The sequence below is a fragment of the Aureobasidium pullulans genome, assembly GCF_000721785.1.
Source record: "Aureobasidium pullulans EXF-150 unplaced genomic scaffold scaffold_23, whole genome shotgun sequence".
NCBI classification, from domain to species: domain Eukaryota; kingdom Fungi; phylum Ascomycota; class Dothideomycetes; order Dothideales; family Saccotheciaceae; genus Aureobasidium; species Aureobasidium pullulans.
The window spans coordinates 356,301-374,924 of NW_021941043.1; the positions used below are offsets into that span (position 1 = coordinate 356,301).

Here is an 18,624-nt window from a genome sequence, read left to right on the forward strand (position 1 = left end):
TTTGAACTTTTGTATCACGGCGGCGAGAAGTCAAGCCCAACTCAATCCCCAATCATTCAAGATACAGCTCAAAGGCAGAAGAGCAATACTCTCATTCGCTGGAATCATACTAGCAACAATCATCATGGTCAGAAAGGCATACAAACCGGTCGAAACAGGCGACGACACGACAACTGCCACGGCTCCGGCGTCGGAAGTCGAGGCGCCCTCATGTTTCAGCGATGGACTACCGCTGCCTCAAGTCATGGTATTCGATTTGGATTACACTCTCTGGCCGTTCTGGGTAGACACCCATGTTACAGGGCCGCTCAAGCCCACCAAGGATGGCCTTGTCGTCAAGGACCGCTATAACGACTCATACGGCTTCTACCCTGATGTAGCCGCTATTCTTGTTGCAGTCAGTTGATATCTCTGCTACTCCTTGTACCTACATATTGACATGTCGCTTAGATCAAAGAGAAGAACCTGACGCTATGCGCCGCATCACGAACCCAAGCCCCAGAACTCGCTCGCGAGATGCTCTCCTACCTTCACGTCCCGACCTCGCCTTCCTCATCTTCCTCACCAAAAGCCCTCTCCGTATTCGATGAGCTGGAAATCTATCCTGGAGACAAGAAGACGCATTTCTCGCGCATACACAAGAGAACGAATATACCATATGAGGAAATGCTCTTTTTTGACGACGAGTCAAGGAACAAGAATGTCGAGACGCTGGGTGTGGTTATGAAATTGGTAAGAGACGGTGTAAGCAGGAAAGAGGTCGATGCTGGTGTCAAGTTGTGGAGAGAAAGGAATCATAGGATGAAGAAGGAGGACTAGATTGCTGTGACCTCTTATACTGTCCTCTCCAGCAACCCACCGACCTCAATTCTCTCAAGCTGATGCTTTATGATAAGATGCATCATTCCGAATTTTGACAAAATCTTCCATGTCTAATACTGCGGGGGTCACCCTGTCTCTGGTTTTCCTCAAACCGCGACGTCGCCCTTTCTACCAAAACATGTCCTAAACTTGTGATTATAGTAACTGATTTGATGCTTCTCGGTATCGATTCCTGTGCCATTACGATGTTTGCAAAATTTGAGGCATTGGAGCGGATCTCGTGGCATTGGTACATGTCATCGCAATCGTGGTCTGACTTTGCAGGACATTTCACACACAATTGGTTACCTATCTGTCAATGTCTACTTTCAACATTGATGACGACTACTGCGTCTTTACCTGGAGGGCACAGGCTACACGGAGATTTCTGCTCGAGTCACAGCATGATATCAATCTCGAAAAAAGAACATGAGACGGGTGTGAACTAACGTGACAGGCTACGAGTCTAGAAGAATATAAGTACATCTATATCGCCCGCTCATATGACTGTACTTTCGAACTCTTCTCATCCGGTTGAAGTCCATTCTCTCTCGACCCGCTGCATGTCCCGTTGGCCCAGTCGAACCACGGGTAAGCAGTTCGCAGCTGGACAACCCAAACCTCTGCTGATACGCTGCATCGGTAGTCGTCACCTGAACTGGTTTCCAGCGTGGAAGGCGCACGCACGCGATCGCTCGAAGACGTTGAACATGGCAGAGGATCCACCAACCACAAAAGCTGCCAACCAGGTAGCTGGTGACGGTACAGGTCCCCAAAGTCAGAATGGTGGGCTCACAGTGGAGCTCATGCAATAGCAGACATCGTGGCGAGAAGCCACGCAGAAGGTGTGCAGAAAACTTTGAACTGAATTCCAGTAGAAGGCGTGGTAGAAGGATCTTTGCGGAGTATCATGCACAGAAGCTGAGCTGGATGCAGCCTCGTGCAGTAGCCACCACAGAGCACGAAGACGTCTGATAGACGCTATTCTGACTCGTGAAGTCAACCCCCTCCACAGCCGAAAAGGCCCTGATCTTACTACACAGCAGAGACAGAAACAGTCCGATACTGTAACGCCTGTGACGGGCATCAGGCGAGCGGCTTGCTCCCCAAGGCCACAACCCAGTTCCAACCTACCGTCGACACCGACATCATGAGTGATGCAATCGTATGCATCTCTAAGGAGATGACCGACTCGTTGTTTCGAAATGGAACCAATCCAGAGGTCACCATAGCCTATGCCTCAGGCCTCCCATCTTGTCGATGCAGTACTGCCCACCAAGATGAACTCTATTCCGGATCTCCGGCCGGTCCAACACAAATGACGGTGGTAGGGCGATATGGGAGAAACCTGCTAATGCAATGCAGGTGAGGAGGCACGACCAGAATGTGCAATATATTAATGGGCTGATGGTCAGTGCTATGCTCACATGGTACTCGTGTTCCTCCTTTGGGAATTGTGCAATTAGCATGGGGCTGACATGTCTGTTTCAGATAATGGAAAGGGTTGTCTCTAGAGGTGCTTTCGTGGTACGAAGGTCGATGGTTAGATCGAAAAGCCTAGGGTACCTAACTACCTGATAGTGAGATGCTTTTTGTTAAGGCACGATCCCAGACTTCCGCAAACAGGGCGTCGCAACGAATTGTGGTGTCGGTGTGAGGTGTCCCTGCTCTATATTGAACATCGTATATCTCCTTTTGATTGTGACACATGGTCGATGCATCTACATTAACCAGTAATTCTGCGGATTCGTCACTATCATTGAGCAAACACATGGCCAATTGTGGACAGATCGATTCGCATTCTACTGTACTGTACGAGAGGCGCGGTATGTGAATGCGACAGAGAATAGTTGACGGGATGCTGCTGTTCCGAACCGGGATCTCGGTTGGTGTTCGAAGAATTGACTCTGGTTGATGCATCATGCAAGTAAATGCAAGAGGCTCGTTGTGGAAGTCGGTTACGTGATCGGCTATATACGTCGCCAAGTCAGCGGCAATCTGCAGCTTCAAATCTGATAGATTGAGGTCAATCTTTTCGCAAGACGGGCAATCTGTAGTACGTGCGTATGATGTTCGAATAGATACCGCGATTGCTCTTCAGATATTACTAGCACCCCAGGATGGAAGATAGTGCCAGAGCAGGCTCGATGAGGCCGCGCGACCTCGTCCGTGGATAGCTTCCTGACTCTTTTCGTCAGTGGTTTTGAAATTCGACAATCCGCGGTGTCGTTGATGACTAGCGCGTGCTCTCTCATAAAAGATCAATGTGAGATGATCGATTTTGCTGCCAGGTTCTTCTCTCGGCCGAATGAATGCTCGTGTTCATAATACACGAATCTTAGATATGATTCGAGCGCTGTGAGATTGCCATTCAGCACTAATGACATCCGCATAGATTGGCTCCTTGGGCTATCCAGAGCGGTATATGCAAACCCTACATGACGCCGGTGGAGTACCAGCTCAGTCCTCACTCGGGCGGGCGATGGTCGCCGTTGGTCTTTGCTCCCCGAAACCTTATAAAGGCCTCAGCCTTGCGTACTGCGTGCAGGGTGCTATCCTCCGAGTGCATGATCGCTCCCGTGGCAGGAGCTCGCGGTTTCTTGTTGAGCGATGCATGCATGGAAGATTTGGAAAAACAGACCCAGCTGGTAGAGACAAGTTCCGAAGTAGTTCCCGTGAGCCCGTGAGCACGTAGCAGGTCCAAGTACTGGGAGCACTGGTCAATCACGCCGGCATCGCTAGAGTTGACTGCCGCGAGACAAGTCGTTTGACCGGCAATCTCAAAGGCCCAGATGGAAATATATCCACATGGTCTTTTGCGGTCTTGTCTAACATGACTCTGTCAAGTCAATAGCGGATGATTTTCCCCTGGAAAGGTCCACTAAAAAGAACAGACACCGACTACGACCCGCAGTTGATGCACGTTGGCAGAGCATGGCGGCGGGGAACACACGGACAGAATACTTAGCTCATGGCACGATCGCCGACGTCGACAAGCAAATCCAGGTTGCTGGGACCTCAAGAGACGAGTCCAAACGCACCGACACCTGCCACCTCTCTGGCCGTCCCATCTGGCAGTCCCGCTGTCAATGCACGTATTTTCTCCTTGCGCCATCGCTTGACAGCAAATGGCGTCACCAAACCCGGACAATCGAATAATATTGAAGTGTGAGCGCGGTCACTTTCTGATCAGAGATCGCCGCGCCGAAGAGGTCATTGCACCACTTCACCTGCTTGTCCGCACCTGACGTGTGAGGTCCGCGATTCGACGATAATTGATCAAGTCCTCGGCCAAAGTGCCTCTCGGCGGATAGATCGGGTGAGCACTGAGCAGATGGCCTCTGTGCTGCCCGCCTGACGCAACCGGAACATTGCCGTGATCGCAGGCCTCGTTGGCTGTGATAAAGGACACACACACAACAAATGAGAAGGAGCTGCCGGTGGTCGAGCGTGCATGATATTGAGAAACCACGAGTGTGGTAACCTGCAGAGGTGCATCTTCGTGCATTCTCGCGGGTGTTTCAGAATGGTTCCTAAGTCGTGAGTAGAGGTTCTCGCCCAGCAACGGTGTGCACCACAAAAGTACACGAGGGCGGCCGTTTGTGGTGATGGCTGTTGCCCGCTTCCGCATAAAAGTATGACTGTGTATCAGGCCTCTATGTGCTCCTGAACCACACAGTATCCGAACCCTTGAGCCGTTTAGATACGCTCTGGTAATGGCACTTGCTCAGAGTTCTGTCCCTGAGGCACAAGACTCGAGTGCGCACAGTGCTTGTCGAGTTCTTTTGGTTTGTATCGTTGACCGGATCTGCCAGGGCAGGGCTGGTCCGTCCCGCCGTCGCCAAAGCTTGCCTAGCACAGATGATTTGCAAAAAGGGAAATCTTTCATGCAGGTGTGCACACTTTGCAGCCACCAACTTACCAAGCCTCTGGGTTGGTGGCGGAACTGACTTGTCCCAAGTTGCGTACGCTTGCTGCAAGCATCACCATTCTGTCAACTTCTTGAGGGTCGTAGAAGAGCATCGACCACTACACGATCCTCTGGCTGGTTGAAAAGCTGCTAAGCTTGCTAGTGAACAGGTCGGCGCACTGATCTGAGAGTAGACGGCGTGGAGGATGTTGGAACATGATTCGACCGTCTCTGCCACGGCCCTCAGATCTGGGCCATTTTGAGATTGACAATGCGCTCATCAGACCCGTATCTAAGTGAGATTGATGGAGCAGCGGGTGCGGAGCATACATGCTTATTTCGAATCCGCCTGGATACTGGTCAACAGGGGGACGCTTAGATCAAGATGCAGTAGTAGAATATGGCAATGACCAGCTTGGAGCCCTCTCTTTCATCATGGTAGCAGGTGCCGCCGTTCTTGGTTACTTTTACCCGCCCGTCACCCATAACTTGACTACGTCCTGTGCATCCTCTGGATCCTTTTCTTCTACATCTTCGAAGTGTGGCCCGCATAACACCATCTGTACCACCTTGACGAGCTGTATGACGGCCGATACGAACGGGACACTCAGGCCAACCACACTGCAAAACAAACCACAAATTTCTACAAACCTCAACTACCAGATAACCGCAACACCGTTGCAGACCAAATACGCTACATCCACCAGCAGATCATCTACATCTTCCCTTGGACGACCACCATCAGCAAGTTTTGTTGTATACCGAGAAGTAAGGCGCACCCAAGGAAGAACCAAGTAAAGTTCTCATCTGACAAGACGTCAACCCCACAGACTTGTGCCGTGAAGGTCCGAGAGTGACCCAATCCACACGGAGAGAGATACGAGAACCCTGGAAGGGGAAGAAGACCGACAGCCACCACAGTTGGAACCGTACGAAAAGAGAAAACACGAAATCAGCTCCCGCAAAGTCCCGGACACGTCTGCGAGATTACGAATCAAACCAAGTTTGGAAATCGGAAACCTGGAACCAAGCAGGAAGGACTAAGTAATTCATTTCGGTCGGAAGCCTCGAAACACCGCCCAGAAATTCGGTGCAGGACACCCGTGGCTGGTTGAGAAGTGAAACGTTCTCTCGACCTTCTCGAAGACCGTGAAAGACCCGGTGACGTTGTCAGCGTTTCGAAAATAGCACGGAAAGGAGTGAAGACAAGGCGGCGCAGAGCAAAGTGCCGACTGCAAAGAACCTGACACGAAGCAATTTCCTCACAGGCAGCACACCAGGACTGTAATTCGAGCAGAATAGCAGCAGCAGGGAGAGAGAGACACGAAAATCACTCGAAGATACTTCGAGCTACTGTTTGGCGCGATACCAGCTTGGGAGACTAAGCCACAGAGTTGTCTTGGCGCAGCTTCTGCGTCTCTGCCATTAATCACCGGGCGCACGCTGGCTCGTCCTTTCCCTTCCACCATCCTGCATCTTCGACCACCAGAACATCAAATCAAAAGAGTATTCTCTTCTGATTCTTCTCCTATCGAGGCTATTGTCGTTGCTTTCGCGAATTAGGTACGTGTTATTGTCCATTGTCTCTCCTTCCCGCTCATCGCCTCCTATCCTTGCCTCCGTCGGAGTTCTTGTTTTTTTTCTTCCCATCGACACGCGTGCTGCCTTCACCCGTCACTACATACACGCATCGTACCCGTCCCCTCTCAAGCACTGTGTTTTTCCTCTGTGCCGCCGCAACCAACGCGCATCAGCCGCACGCACGCACGCCCTGACCCTTGGTCGGTCCATCCCTTCATCCATCCATCCACGTTCTTTATCGTTCGCACTCGACCCTAGACCGTTTCAATGCCCAGCAACTAACATGACCGGATTCCAGTCCTGACCGCTTTTCTCGACCACACCTCTCCACCGCCTATACCATCCACGATTGGTTTTCATCCTCGACGCGTGTGTCTCATCACTATCTGCTCTCTGCTCGTCTGTCCTCGTCCGCGCATTCCACAATAACGCGCGCCTGGTAAAAAAAACTTGCCTATCAGTCAGTAGTCCCACACACACGCCGTGTGCCGAAAGTCTTCTTGCACAAGACATTTTCTATCATACGCCCATATGTTGCTCCCTCGGATCGATTCGCTGTTGTGGCCCAGCACGAGGAGGGACAGCGGCATCGTCGGCAGAATGAAGTTGAATAGCATCTTGAATACTAACAAGTTTCCATCAGACACTTCCGACAGAGTCATGCAGTACGAAGTCCCTCACTACCCCCCTGCCGCACACCACGACATGTCGTCGTCGGCACCCGCACCGCAGTACCCCCAGAACCTCTACGTGCCTAATGGCAGAATCAAGTCCGAGAACGGTTCCGAGCGTGGTGTCTCACCTCACCCCTCGGACCCTTCGTCGCGTTACTCATCTCAAGCTCCTCCCGCCATCCATCCCGCCGCCTATCCTCCTCAAGGCATGAACAGCCTCGCTCCTGGCATGCGCTATCCTTCGCCTTCGCAGCTGCACCAGCAGATGCCTCTGATTCAACACAGCTACCACCCCGCGTCGAACGACCCGGCATACGCCCAACCACCAATGAACACAGCCCCTCCACCAGTTCAAGATACACAGCCTCAGCAGGAGGGCACCCAGCGTAGCACCGGTAGCGGCTTGCCCAAGGCCTTTGCGTGCTCTACTTGTGGCAAGGGGTTTGCTCGCAGGAGCGATCTCGCCAGACACGGTAAGTTGTTTGTCTGTTATCGGTAGCTTCACAACTGACGGACATGCAGAGCGCATTCACAGCGGAGTTCGTCCTCACGTTTGCGACTACCCAGGCTGTGGAAAGCAGTTCATCCAGCGTTCGGCCCTCACTGTACACTCTCGTGTTCACACCGGAGAGAAGCCTCACATGTGTGAGCGCTGCGGCAAGGTTTGTTCGACGCGTTGTTGTCCATCCTCGCGGCAGTTGACTAACTGTTCTTGTATAGCCCTTTAGTGACTCTTCGTCCCTCGCACGTCACCGCAGAATTCATTCTGGCAAGAGACCTTACAAGTGCCCATACGCCGACTGCCAGAAGACTTTCACGCGTCGTACCACCCTCACGCGTCACCAAAACCACCACACCGGTACTATTGAGGAGTCAGCCGCTGCTACTGCCGCCGCTCTGGCTTCGCGTGCCTCTATGCAGACGCGTGGATCGCGTTCGGACGGAGAAGAATACTCGGAGAACAAGTCGCCGCTGCCTACCCCCTCCCCTCATGACCGTCCTGTCTCGGTCTCACCTGCTGGTGGCATGAACGGCGTTGCTGCTCTTCAGCGTTCGACGTCCGACTACTACATGAACGCTATCAACGGCGGTATGACAATGCCTCCTCATATGCGCAACGAGATGGCCACCCATAGCCCGAGATCCGCCTCCCCAGCCAACTCTCACTACTCGATGCCCAGCTCGGCCAGCCAAGCTCGCCAGCCACTGACTTCTCACCCTGGTGCATACCCCCTTCCTTCAACTTTGGAGCCGCCCACTACCAACACCCCAAGCCAGAATGGCAGCGTTGGTGGCAGCCCCCACATGGGTGGTTCCGGCTGGCAGTCGCCCGCTCATCAATCAATCGGGGGTGCACAGCAGGCAGACTATTCGTACCCTGATCCCAACACCCAGCAGTACGTTCAAAACGCACAGAACCTGTATTATCAGAACCAGAACATGCGTCGCCCTCAGAGCACAGATCCCATGGACCCTTACCATGCCCAGCGCATTGGCCACGTGGGTCAGGAACTCTGGGCCCAGCACCCGCAATAAGTGTACAAGAAAAACAACAATAAGGAAAGAGCAACTAGAAGGAAGGGGAGTTTTGGCAGACAGGCGCACACGGTGTCAGAGTAGGAGTGGGTTTGTTTTCGATGGTGTTCTCGCATTTTTCCCTTTGCTTTGCACACATACGGTATACCTGCAGTACTCTTTACGAGGACTTGCATGGGCGGCGTTCTGACAAGATTGATTCAACAGTCTTTTTTCCAGCTCTGGCTTTGGCGACTCGAGGGTGTTATGGTGGGACAGGCGCAGCATTTGCTCTTCTTTGTCTTTCAGCGGCATGTGCAGGGCAAGATTGCGTCGGAGGCTGATAATGACTTGACGTTCGTGTAACCATATTATAGAGACTGCGGAAGCAGTAAAAAGGCATACATTGTTGCACACTGCAAAACACTGAATGTTGCTCGAGTATGCATGTGCACTTGTTCCTTATTCCAATGCTTGATGGTCAAAGCAACCGCAAATCAGCGTGACAGGGTTTGACAAGGGCCAAGAGGTTTCTCCTTGGGGCATGTATTGAGCACGGGCCGATGACGAAGACGTGCCAACCTCTCCACGCCTCGTCGTCGCATGCACGCCCAAGCCCATGGACTTTCTGCCTCGCTCGTAGCAATCAATCTCAACCTCGCCGCCGCCCGTCCGATCACTGCTTCTGTCTGCTTGCATTGACACGCGCACCGCGACTCTTCACCCCTCACCCTTCGCTACCATACCGCGCTCGCATAGAGCCTCGCTCGACCACACACCATGTCGCAAATGCTGAGGAGCGTCAAGAATGTCACCAAGGGATACTCGTCAGTCCAGGTCAAAGTCAGAAATGGTCAGTCTCACATGATTCCGCAATCTGCCGCCACTGACAAGATGTACAGCGACCAGCAACGATCCCTGGGGCCCAACAGGCACCGACATGGCCGACATCGCCAAGATCACCTACAACAGGTCTGCTCCCTCCAACACGCTCCGATTGCGAGCAGCACTGACAGACCGCTTTCAGTTCGACGGACTTCTATGAAGTTATGGATATGCTTGACAAGCGTCTCAACGACAAGGGCAAGAACTGGCGTCACGTCCTCAAATCGCTCAAAGTCCTGGACTACTGTCTTCACGAGGGCTCCGAGCTGTGCGTCACTTGGGCTCGCAAGAACATTTACATCATCCGCACCCTCCGCGAGTTCATCTACCTTGACGAGGAGGGACGCGACGTGGGCCAGAACAGTACGTATCTCAATCGTCTCGCCTAGGCCCCAAGCTAACACGCCTTCAGTTCGCGTTTCTGCCAAAGAATTGACATCCCTCATCATGGACGAAGAGCGCCTGCGCGCCGAGCGTCAAAACAGACACTCATGGAAGTCAAGAGTCACCGGTCTTGAAGACATGTCGGGTGGAGGAGGCTATGAGAGCGAGACACATTCGACTCCCAGAAAACCGCGCGAGCGTACCAACAGAGTGCGCACCGATGATGAAGATCTCGAATACCGACTCGCCCTCGAGGCAAGCAAGAACGAGGCCGAGGAAGATGCCAGACGACGTGCCCAGAAGAGCAGGGGCGGTGAGGAAGACGACGATCTGGCCAAGGCTCTCAGACTGAGCAAGGAAGAGGAAGAAGCACGCAAGCGCGAATTCGACGACGCAAATGCTAGTTCGCTGTTTGATGATACACCGGCCCAGACACAGCAGCCCACAGGCTTCAACCAGGGCTACCAGCAACAGACAGCCGTCGACTGGTTCGGCAATCCTATGGCACAGCAGCAACCTCAGTCCACTGGTTATCTGAACAACGCCTACAACCAACAGCCGCTTCAAGCTCAGCAAACCGCCTTCCCTTCGCAAGATTATTCAGGCTACTACCAGCAGCCTCAGCCCACCGGCTTCGACCAGTCCTTCCAGCAACAACAGCAGCCGCAACAACAGTTTCTGCAGCCTCAGGCCACTGGCTACAATCCATGGGCCACTCAAATGCAGCCTCAGCAAACCCAGCCTCAGCAGCCACAGATGACAGCCCAGCCCGGCTCCAACAATCCATGGGCTCTTTCTTCCCCTGCATCACAAGAAGCCCTGCGTCCCCAAGCGACTGGCTCCAACAACCCCTTCGCCTCGTCGTTCAATCGCCCCCAACAAACTCAACAGAGAGCACCCACTTTGTCTGCTTTGCAAGAACAAAAGACGGCAACTCAGTTCACTCAGCCCGCCTACAACCCTATCACCAGCTACCAGGCCCCTCCACCCGCAGCTGCTCCCTTCCAACAACCCGCACAGACTGCTCAGCCCATGGACCCCCACCGTGCACAGCTGAACGCCCTCCTTTCTTCCGGCGAAGGTCAAGACACGTTTGGCAACGTTGGCAATATGCGTATTCCTGCCCAACACACTGCTCCAGGCACTTTCGTCAACAGTGCCGGTCAAGGTCTGACCAAGCTCGAAGCCTCGCGCACTGGCAACAACCCATTCCTGCAAACTCAATTTACCGGCATGCCTCAACAGCAGTTCCCTGCGCAAACTGGTCCTGCTAATGGCTATGCATCATCCAATCCTTTTGGCCAAAAACAGCAAGGTCCTCAGCAATCTGGCAGTCTGATCGACCTGTGATTTGCTTTGTCGACATTTTCCTATGCCTTTTCCCTCTATCTTGTACTGTTTTTTCTCTCTGCCAAATTACCCCCTTGTCTCCCTTGTTATCTTTTTCTCTCCAGCCGTCTCGAATCATCTGTGTCATAGACTTTTTTGGAGCGGCGTGTTCCTCTTTTCTCTCTCTGCCTTTCCACACTTGAGATACCGCTAATCGTTGATTATATCTTGTACCCCTCTAAAGAAAAGAATGTTTCTTCAATAATATGACGTCCCTTTAATCGAATGTGTCTTCTTGTCTTTGAAACGTGCCGTCGTCGAAACACCGGTAGGTAGAGAAATCGCAATCGAAGCCAAACTTCCTCCTTGGGTCTGTAGATTAACCTTCCACACGTTACCACCGCGACGTTTTACGCACCCTCGAAATACAAGTATGGATTCAATACAATAAACGCTTCCACTGAAAGTCCCCGCCTCGTATCAGAGAAACATTTCTCTTGATGGCAGACTCCATTAGAACGCCAAAATCTATTACCTAAGCCATTATGAGACATAGGCTTTTCCAAAGATATCTCAAGAACACGAATCAGCAGCATGATATACTTGTCAGAATGCAAGAATGGATTCAGGATGTTGAGTGCCCCCACTGAGATGGTCCTCTTTGACAGCTCTCACTAGAGGCTTCCGATACATCAGAATGATTCTGCTTTTTGATAGTCAATGCGAGACGCAGCCGGAAGGCTAGAATTCCAGTTGTTTCCTACAAGACAGAAGCCCCATTGCTTTTCGTAGCGATCAGATGGCATAATGGGCTTTGAAAGACTCACGATAGCTTGAGACTCACTCGCATTTGGATGGAGATTCTAGATTAGTATTTGGATGTCGAGACTGAGATGAAGCATCTCCATCATATCACAAGGCGCTATTATACCCACCAACAGGCAACAAGGTTTAGTATTACTCTGAAGATGCAGGGAAAGTAATGATTATGCGAGAATAATTGTCATTTCATGATATCTGACTGATTGGCCGTAAAGCGTCATGCTATGTAGCATACAATGAATGAATGAATGCGCTTAAAAAAGAGTGGCTGTGGTTTCCTATGAAAAAATTCAAGAAATGACTCCGGCGTCCGAAGAAAAACAAAAGATCGAAACAGCAAAGAAGCTCAAACATAGAAAGTCTTCTCAGTCAGCTTACGGTGAACTCCTTGGGTCCAGTCGGCTGTCTGCGAGTTGTAGGCCGAGCCGTTCGCGCTTTGGTTCTCGTTCAAGGTCGAGTAGAGGTACATACGACCTCTCTCGCAGATCAGGTCGGCGTAGTATGCTGGAGGGCATATAGAGACAGCCTTCGTGGCGCGATTGAACATGTAACACAATTTTAGCGTGAAAGATTCGAGGCTGTCCTGGCTGAAGTTGAGCTCGTCCTTGATGACAACGTAATGGGCAGGTCTAGCAGTTCCTTGCAAGCCCTTGTGAGCCTGCAAGAAATAGTCCCAGAGGTAATGGTCAGTTACGCCTCTGTCGACGACAGTTCCTGGCATAGGATTGCCAGTCCTCTGGTCCATCGATTTGCTGTCGGTAGGATAGAATCTGGTGTGGTGACGCTTGCCGACGATGATGATAGTGATCTTTGGCCAATTTTTCTGGTCGCCGTAGAGTGTCTCGAAGGCCTTGTGGATGGGAGGCACCTCGTGCTGAAGAACAAGGTTGTACTGTCCTTCAGAGACACCGTCACGGAAAAAGATGATTTTGGAGGGCAGGCTTCTGTTGTGCTTACGCCAAAGCTCCAAACGCTCCATCATCATTTCAGTGAGACCTTGAACCATCTCCTCTCTACCCCTCTGAGAGCGTAACGAGCCAGGCCACTGAGCCACCTGGTCATTCACACTGGCGACGACGCCGGCAATACTGGGACTGCCCTCGGCAGAACCAGGCGAAGGGTGCGTGACGTCGATACCAACGAGCATGCAGGTGTTCTTACCATCAAGCGGTCCCATGTCACGTTGAGTGTGAACGACGCCACCACCCTTGATGTTGAACTTCAGAGCCAAGTTCCCAAGGTACATGTCTTGTCCCTTGGGTTTCTGGATCTTGCTACCGACGGCGTTGATGGTTTGGACTCCATGCTTGACGTCACCGTAGTACTTGATGCGACTGTAGAGCCATTTGTCAGCTTCCTTGAGGACGATGAAGAGGAGCTCGATATCGTGGCTTGACGCCTTGAAGAGGATCTCATCAAGCTTCTCATCAATGTCCTGGCGGCTCTGCTCATTGGGTCGCGAAATAGTATGATGCTGCGTGGCCAGGCGTGGACCCATTCTCACGCCGTAGGCTCCTAGATGGCGCTCAAGAGCTGCCAGAATACCGTTGTCGTCAAGAACGTCCATGCCTTGCATCTGAGCACCTTGGGGCAGCAGTGCATTGCCTCGCTGATCGTTGTAGTTCAGCACAACAGCAGCCCACTTGGAAATAGAGCCAGGCTTGGCAAACTTGACGTTCATGAGGTTCCAAGATCCTTCTCTAGCTTGCAGCTCCTTATTTCCGTAGTAGACCTTAGGTGTAGGCAAGATGCGGCCAGGCACCGAGATGAGTTCAGTACCCACATTGAAACCGAAATTGTTCAGTGTCTGGGCTGGGCCGTTGAACCCCATTGTTTTCAGGCCATTGCCGGGCGTTCCAGCGATAGACTCTGCATTGAGACGGGGGGCCCTTGCCGCGAAGTTGATCATAGCAGTTGTCTGAAGACCAGAGAGTAGACGTCTGACGGGCTGTCCAGGAAGAACTGTTGCTAGCTCAATAGGCAAGTACGTGGGATTGTTTCTCGAGCCGACATTGAGGACAGGCAAGTCTGGGTGCTGGAGAGTGATGCCGTGCTGGGACTTGAAGTAATCGAACACAGTAATGTCGCGAGCTGCGGCTTGAGGGGTCTTCGGGTCAGTCCACGAAAACTTGACCTGTTTGGCGCTACCGTTCCTAGGCCTAAGGGCCAAGCCAAAGATGCTTTTGAAGCTGGGAACAGTCTGAGGCTTTCCTTGACCATCTTTCTTTGGCTTGCCACTTGCGTCAAGAGCTTTGAGATAGTCGGTTCGAACGCGAAGCATGCGAATGAATGCTTCGGCTCTAACTACGTCTTGTGGTCTTGAAGGCTGACCAGAATAACCACCGACGTACTCGACAATCAGGTTCATGAGCGGTGCTGATTTGTAAAACGCCGCACTCGCGACGTTGAGGTTGACCAAGATTCTGTTCGAAGAGGTGCGAACACTAGCATAGTATCCACGGAGTGCTTCGAGGCCACCGCCAATTTCAGCGTGCTCGATCAATGGTGAGCCGACGCCAGGGTAATACTTGTTTTGGCCCAAAGAGTAGACGTTAGCGCTCTCGTTGGGAGTCTTGCCGATGATGATATTAAGTAGTTGCACAAGATCAGCTTTGCCTTCGAACAAGGAGCCGGATTTGACTGCTTGAAGGGCACGGACGAGCTCGGCCAAACTGAATTCCCCAGTCTTTTGCAGCTCGAATGGCTTTGTACGACGGCTTTTGGCTTCCTGAGCTTGGGCATTGTCGGGTCCCGTGAAAGCAGGTAGGTCAGGGTCGATGAGTTCGACCTTGCCTTGCTTGCGATCGGCAGGGCCTAGGTCAACCTTCTTGGTTGTCACGATGATGCTCGAGTAGTCGGTCGCAACCTGCATGCCATTGAAGCATGGGTCTTTGAGAATGTTCGACACGAAGAGACGCATCTTTGGCTTGCTGAGCTTCTCACCGCCAACGGTGCCGACAGCATAGCGGAATAGAGGCACCTCTTGCTTGCCTGTCTCAAAAGCGGTAGTCAGGCGTAAATAGTTGGCACGCAGCACGATCGGTAGACCTTTGGTACCATGGCCAGGACGTCCGGGGAACTGGTCGTCAATGATTTGGCCAGCAGTGCTCTTAACACGAATGTCTTCGAGAGCTTGGACTGCCTGATCCGGCTGAGGGACATTGCCTTCGCTACAACGCGAAATCAGAGACCGTTGACACAGACGAAGAGCAAAGATGCACGAGAACAGACAATATAGACGTAGGGGCACACGTGTCACCCTAGAAACGAGCTCTCTCACCCCGCAATGGCTGCTTCAGACCCATCGCAAGCCACAGCACTCCTGAGACAAGCGGAACCATCCAATGAAAGCAACTATCGGCGGGCTTTCAGTGGACTAGATTCCATTTCTCATAAGGACTGCATCTTGAGACAGGACCATAGCAGTTCTTGCTGGGTGAGAGAGCTCGGTTCTAGGTTGATATGTGTGCCCCTACGTCTATATTAGCTGGGGAGAAGCACGAGACTTACAGGAAAATGCTGTTGCTAGGAGGGCCAGAGTGGTATGGGACCTGGAAGCTTCCTCCACGTCCACGGCCAGCACCACCACCTCGACCACCACGATCGCTTTGGAAGCCACCACGGTCGCCTCGATAAGAACCGCCGCCGCGATCGCCTCGGAATCCACCACGGTCGCCGCGGAATGAGCCACCACCACGGTCTCCTCTGGGGGCACTACCACCACGATCTCCTCTAGAAGAGCCACCACCACGATCGCCTCTGGGAGCACCGCCTCCACGGCTGCTGCCGCCAGAGGATTCACCACGGTTAGAGTAGCCTCCACGGCTGTCTCCTCTGCCGCCTCGGCCACCTCGACCGCCTCCTCTATCTCCACGCTGTGGAGCTGACATATTGTGAATGGCTGAGTGAGTCTTGAGTCAAACTGATTGATGGAATGAGAGATAATGCTGAAAATGATGGAACAGACCAGCGTCGCTGATATATGAGCTTCTGGTGAATTGGCTCTTTTGTTTGTGTGTTGCTGCAGCGGTTGCTGAATCAATGTCGGACGCGATAAAGAAACACGCGAAAGGACGTTTCAGGAAACTTGCAATCACTGCGACAAGCTACGCCGGCGCGAGTACTGAAGCTGCTTGATTCAATGAATAAAATGGGTGTTGTCAATAAAATGGTGTTGGATACTCTGAGGTGTGGTCGTCGGTGAAGACAGGGCGATCAGTTTGGGACTTTGCAGGCAGCAATCGCGGGTCGCGTCTCATCGACACGTCCGACAAGCGCATCATCATGCATGAAATTGATTGCTGCATTTCAGCTTTCATAGGTATCTACATCAAGATTTAACGCTCGCAGGGGGGTATTGAGACAGAGGAGGAGTTAAGACACGCTACTGCAGGCCATATCCGAGGGGTCCGAGCCGTTTTTTCCGCGCAGGCTTCAGAGGTCATTTCCCTAGTTAAATCGACGAAACTGCCTGCCCATGGGAAAAAGATCAAAGATTTATTGACGTCCATGGTATAGATGTTAATATCAATGTCAAAGGTGTTTCTGATCTATCTATCTATTCACACGGAGGCGACGAGCGTACGTACGCGGCCAACTAAACTATGCCGTCGTCGCCGGCCTCCTCCTTAGCTACATCGTCGTCGCCGCCACCCTCGAGCGTAAAGGGGTCTTATTTAGTTCTATAGCTACGAACCTCTTAATCTATAAGCTCTTTAAGCTCGATCTCTAACCTCTAAATATTGAGCTCGTATCGCTACTTAAGAGCGCTAACCTTAACATTAGTCTCCTCTTTAACTGAGTTATAATAGACATAAGCCTCCTTATAATTAGTAGAGGTCAGTTCTAACGACTAAGACTATTGCTTTCTTAGCTCTTTAAGTTAAGTCTAAATTCCTTGCTTCTTTATAGTAGCTAATCTTAGAGGTATTAGGGCCTCGTAGATAGCTAATTTGCGGCCTTATTTAGTTATAATAATCTCCTCCTTTTTTAACTTAATGTCTCGTATACGGCGAGCTACGCGAGCAGATAGGATGCTAGGGCTAGAGTAGCGTTTCTTGCCCTCGCTAGTTCTTATATTGCGACGGTTATGCTAACAAAGGAGCTCGTTTTTATAAGCTTAAAGTAATAAATAAGCGTCGAGGCGACCGAACTCGATAGCGAGCACGCTCTTAATCTAACTAAGGTCATTTAGCGAGAGGTTTAGATTACTAATGTTATTAATAAATCTAAGGATCTAAGGTGCCGTAGAAGGAGGATCTACTAGTATAGCATCGTCGCTAAATAAGTCGGTTACCTTCTAACTGTCAGTTCAATGCGTAGGTGTATTAAATTGCTACTAGATTAGCTAATTATCCTACTCCTTTTGTTACCTATTAACAAGCCTTTTAAGAACTATGTTAGGATTAAGTAGCTAAATTCCAACTGCTTTAAAAGAGTTCTTTATAGCACCTAAGGTAAATATTAAGTCGTAGATCTTAGTGTACATACTAAGGAAGGATGCTTTATTAATAACGTCGTAACCGGCTCTTAAGAAGGTACTTATCTTAGCTATATAGTCGGCCTTAAGTGTTAAGAAGAGAGCTACGTCGAGGGGTTATAAAAGGTAAGTTAAATGAGAGGGGAATTTAAGTAGTAGTATCCTTCGTGACTTAGCTTTTTAGATGAATTCTAGCGATACGTAGGTCGAGTAGCTATTAAGGATAAGTAGTCGTTTTAGAAGCAACTAAGTAGCTAGTATTAGCATGCCCTAACCGTCCTTAGGGTATGTAAATTAGTTAAACAGATCGAGCTATCTAATAGCGTGCTCCTTTAAAGACTATCCGTTTTTAGAGCAGGTAATAACATAGTTCTTACTAGCGTATGTACGTATTTCTACGGCCTCGCGCTACTCCCTTATCTCCCTCTTACCCTTAAGAATTATATACGGAGGCACCGTACGGCTAGAGCATGTAGATATGCTAATAATAGTAGCCTACTCGCGAGTACTAGCATGTCGACGGAAGTACTAGCGACCTTTCGAACCTAGTATAATGCACTCCTCTCCTTAGGTTATTCTAAGCATAAATCCCGTCTTCGTCGCAAAATCCTAAATCTTGCTATAGTACTATATAGCAGCATAGTACCCTATAGCAACTACTATAACGTATTAACGACGCTACTACATAGCACGGGTAGCGATAATCTAATCTTAAGACAATTATGCTCGCTAGACGCTCGAGGCATAAATACCTATGCTAGCGACCTTTACGTGCCTACTATAAGAGTCGCTAGTAACAGTACTAGTAGCACTACTAGTAAAGTTCGTATAAGCGCTAGCCGTAGGATTAATAGCGAGTTCGTTTATTCTACTATCTTCGTTCTTACTGCGCTATATGCTAGTAGCACGACTAGTAGCCATTTTACTAGTGTCGCTCGTAGTGCGACTACTAATATACCTATAGACTCCTCTAGTAGCGCGGCGCTCGGGATCACTATTATAGTAGCTAACCGCATAAGGACCGTCGTAGTTAGGTTTAGCGAAGAGTTAGACATTTGTCCTATTAGCATTACTCTACTTTCTACTTCCTACTCCTCCGAGGGATCTGCTAGCTATACCTTTAACTAAGCATCATTATTGCTTCTAAATTCCTCTACGATCTTGTCCTAGGTACTCTCTATTAG

The 18,624-nt window shown here is 50.8% G+C and overlaps 5 protein-coding genes across 5 annotated transcripts; 4 read left to right on the forward strand and 1 right to left on the reverse strand.

The window, feature by feature from the left end:
* The first annotated feature begins 23 nt into the window (after nucleotides 1-23).
* On the forward strand, nucleotides 24-987 carry M438DRAFT_399740 (magnesium-dependent phosphatase-1). The gene is made up of 2 exons (XM_029909432.1): nucleotides 24-397; nucleotides 451-987. The coding sequence occupies exons 1-2, from the start codon at nucleotides 125-127 to the stop codon at nucleotides 817-819; spliced, it is 642 nt and encodes a 213-aa protein (XP_029756962.1). The 5' UTR covers nucleotides 24-124; the 3' UTR covers nucleotides 820-987.
* A 4,021-nt stretch (nucleotides 988-5,008) lies between these two features.
* Nucleotides 5,009-5,801, forward strand: M438DRAFT_107219 (uncharacterized protein). The gene has a single exon (XM_029898676.1). The coding sequence runs from the start codon at nucleotides 5,102-5,104 to the stop codon at nucleotides 5,567-5,569; it is 468 nt and encodes a 155-aa protein (XP_029756963.1). The 5' UTR covers nucleotides 5,009-5,101; the 3' UTR covers nucleotides 5,570-5,801.
* Nucleotides 5,802-7,057: 1,256 nt separating this feature from the next.
* On the forward strand, nucleotides 7,058-8,562 carry M438DRAFT_281064 (uncharacterized protein; the record flags this gene model as incomplete). Its single annotated transcript, XM_029901210.1, has 3 exons — nucleotides 7,058-7,499; nucleotides 7,549-7,688; nucleotides 7,747-8,562. 3 exons carry the CDS (start codon nucleotides 7,058-7,060, stop codon nucleotides 8,560-8,562), a joined length of 1,398 nt encoding a protein of 465 aa, XP_029756964.1.
* A 759-nt stretch (nucleotides 8,563-9,321) lies between these two features.
* Nucleotides 9,322-11,160, forward strand: M438DRAFT_358661 (ENTH-domain-containing protein; the record flags this gene model as incomplete). Its single annotated transcript, XM_029907279.1, has 4 exons — nucleotides 9,322-9,394; nucleotides 9,444-9,513; nucleotides 9,569-9,789; nucleotides 9,839-11,160. 4 exons carry the CDS (start codon nucleotides 9,322-9,324, stop codon nucleotides 11,158-11,160), a joined length of 1,686 nt encoding a protein of 561 aa, XP_029756965.1.
* Nucleotides 11,161-12,127: 967 nt separating this feature from the next.
* Nucleotides 12,128-16,269, reverse strand: M438DRAFT_368499 (Piwi-domain-containing protein). Its single transcript, XM_029908048.1, has 2 exons — nucleotides 15,472-16,269; nucleotides 12,128-15,131 (listed from the first exon to the last, which is right to left on the reverse strand). Exons 1-2 carry the CDS (start codon nucleotides 15,849-15,851, stop codon nucleotides 12,308-12,310), a joined length of 3,204 nt encoding a protein of 1,067 aa, XP_029756966.1. The 5' UTR covers nucleotides 15,852-16,269; the 3' UTR covers nucleotides 12,128-12,307.
* Between the last annotated feature and the right edge of the window lie 2,355 nt (nucleotides 16,270-18,624).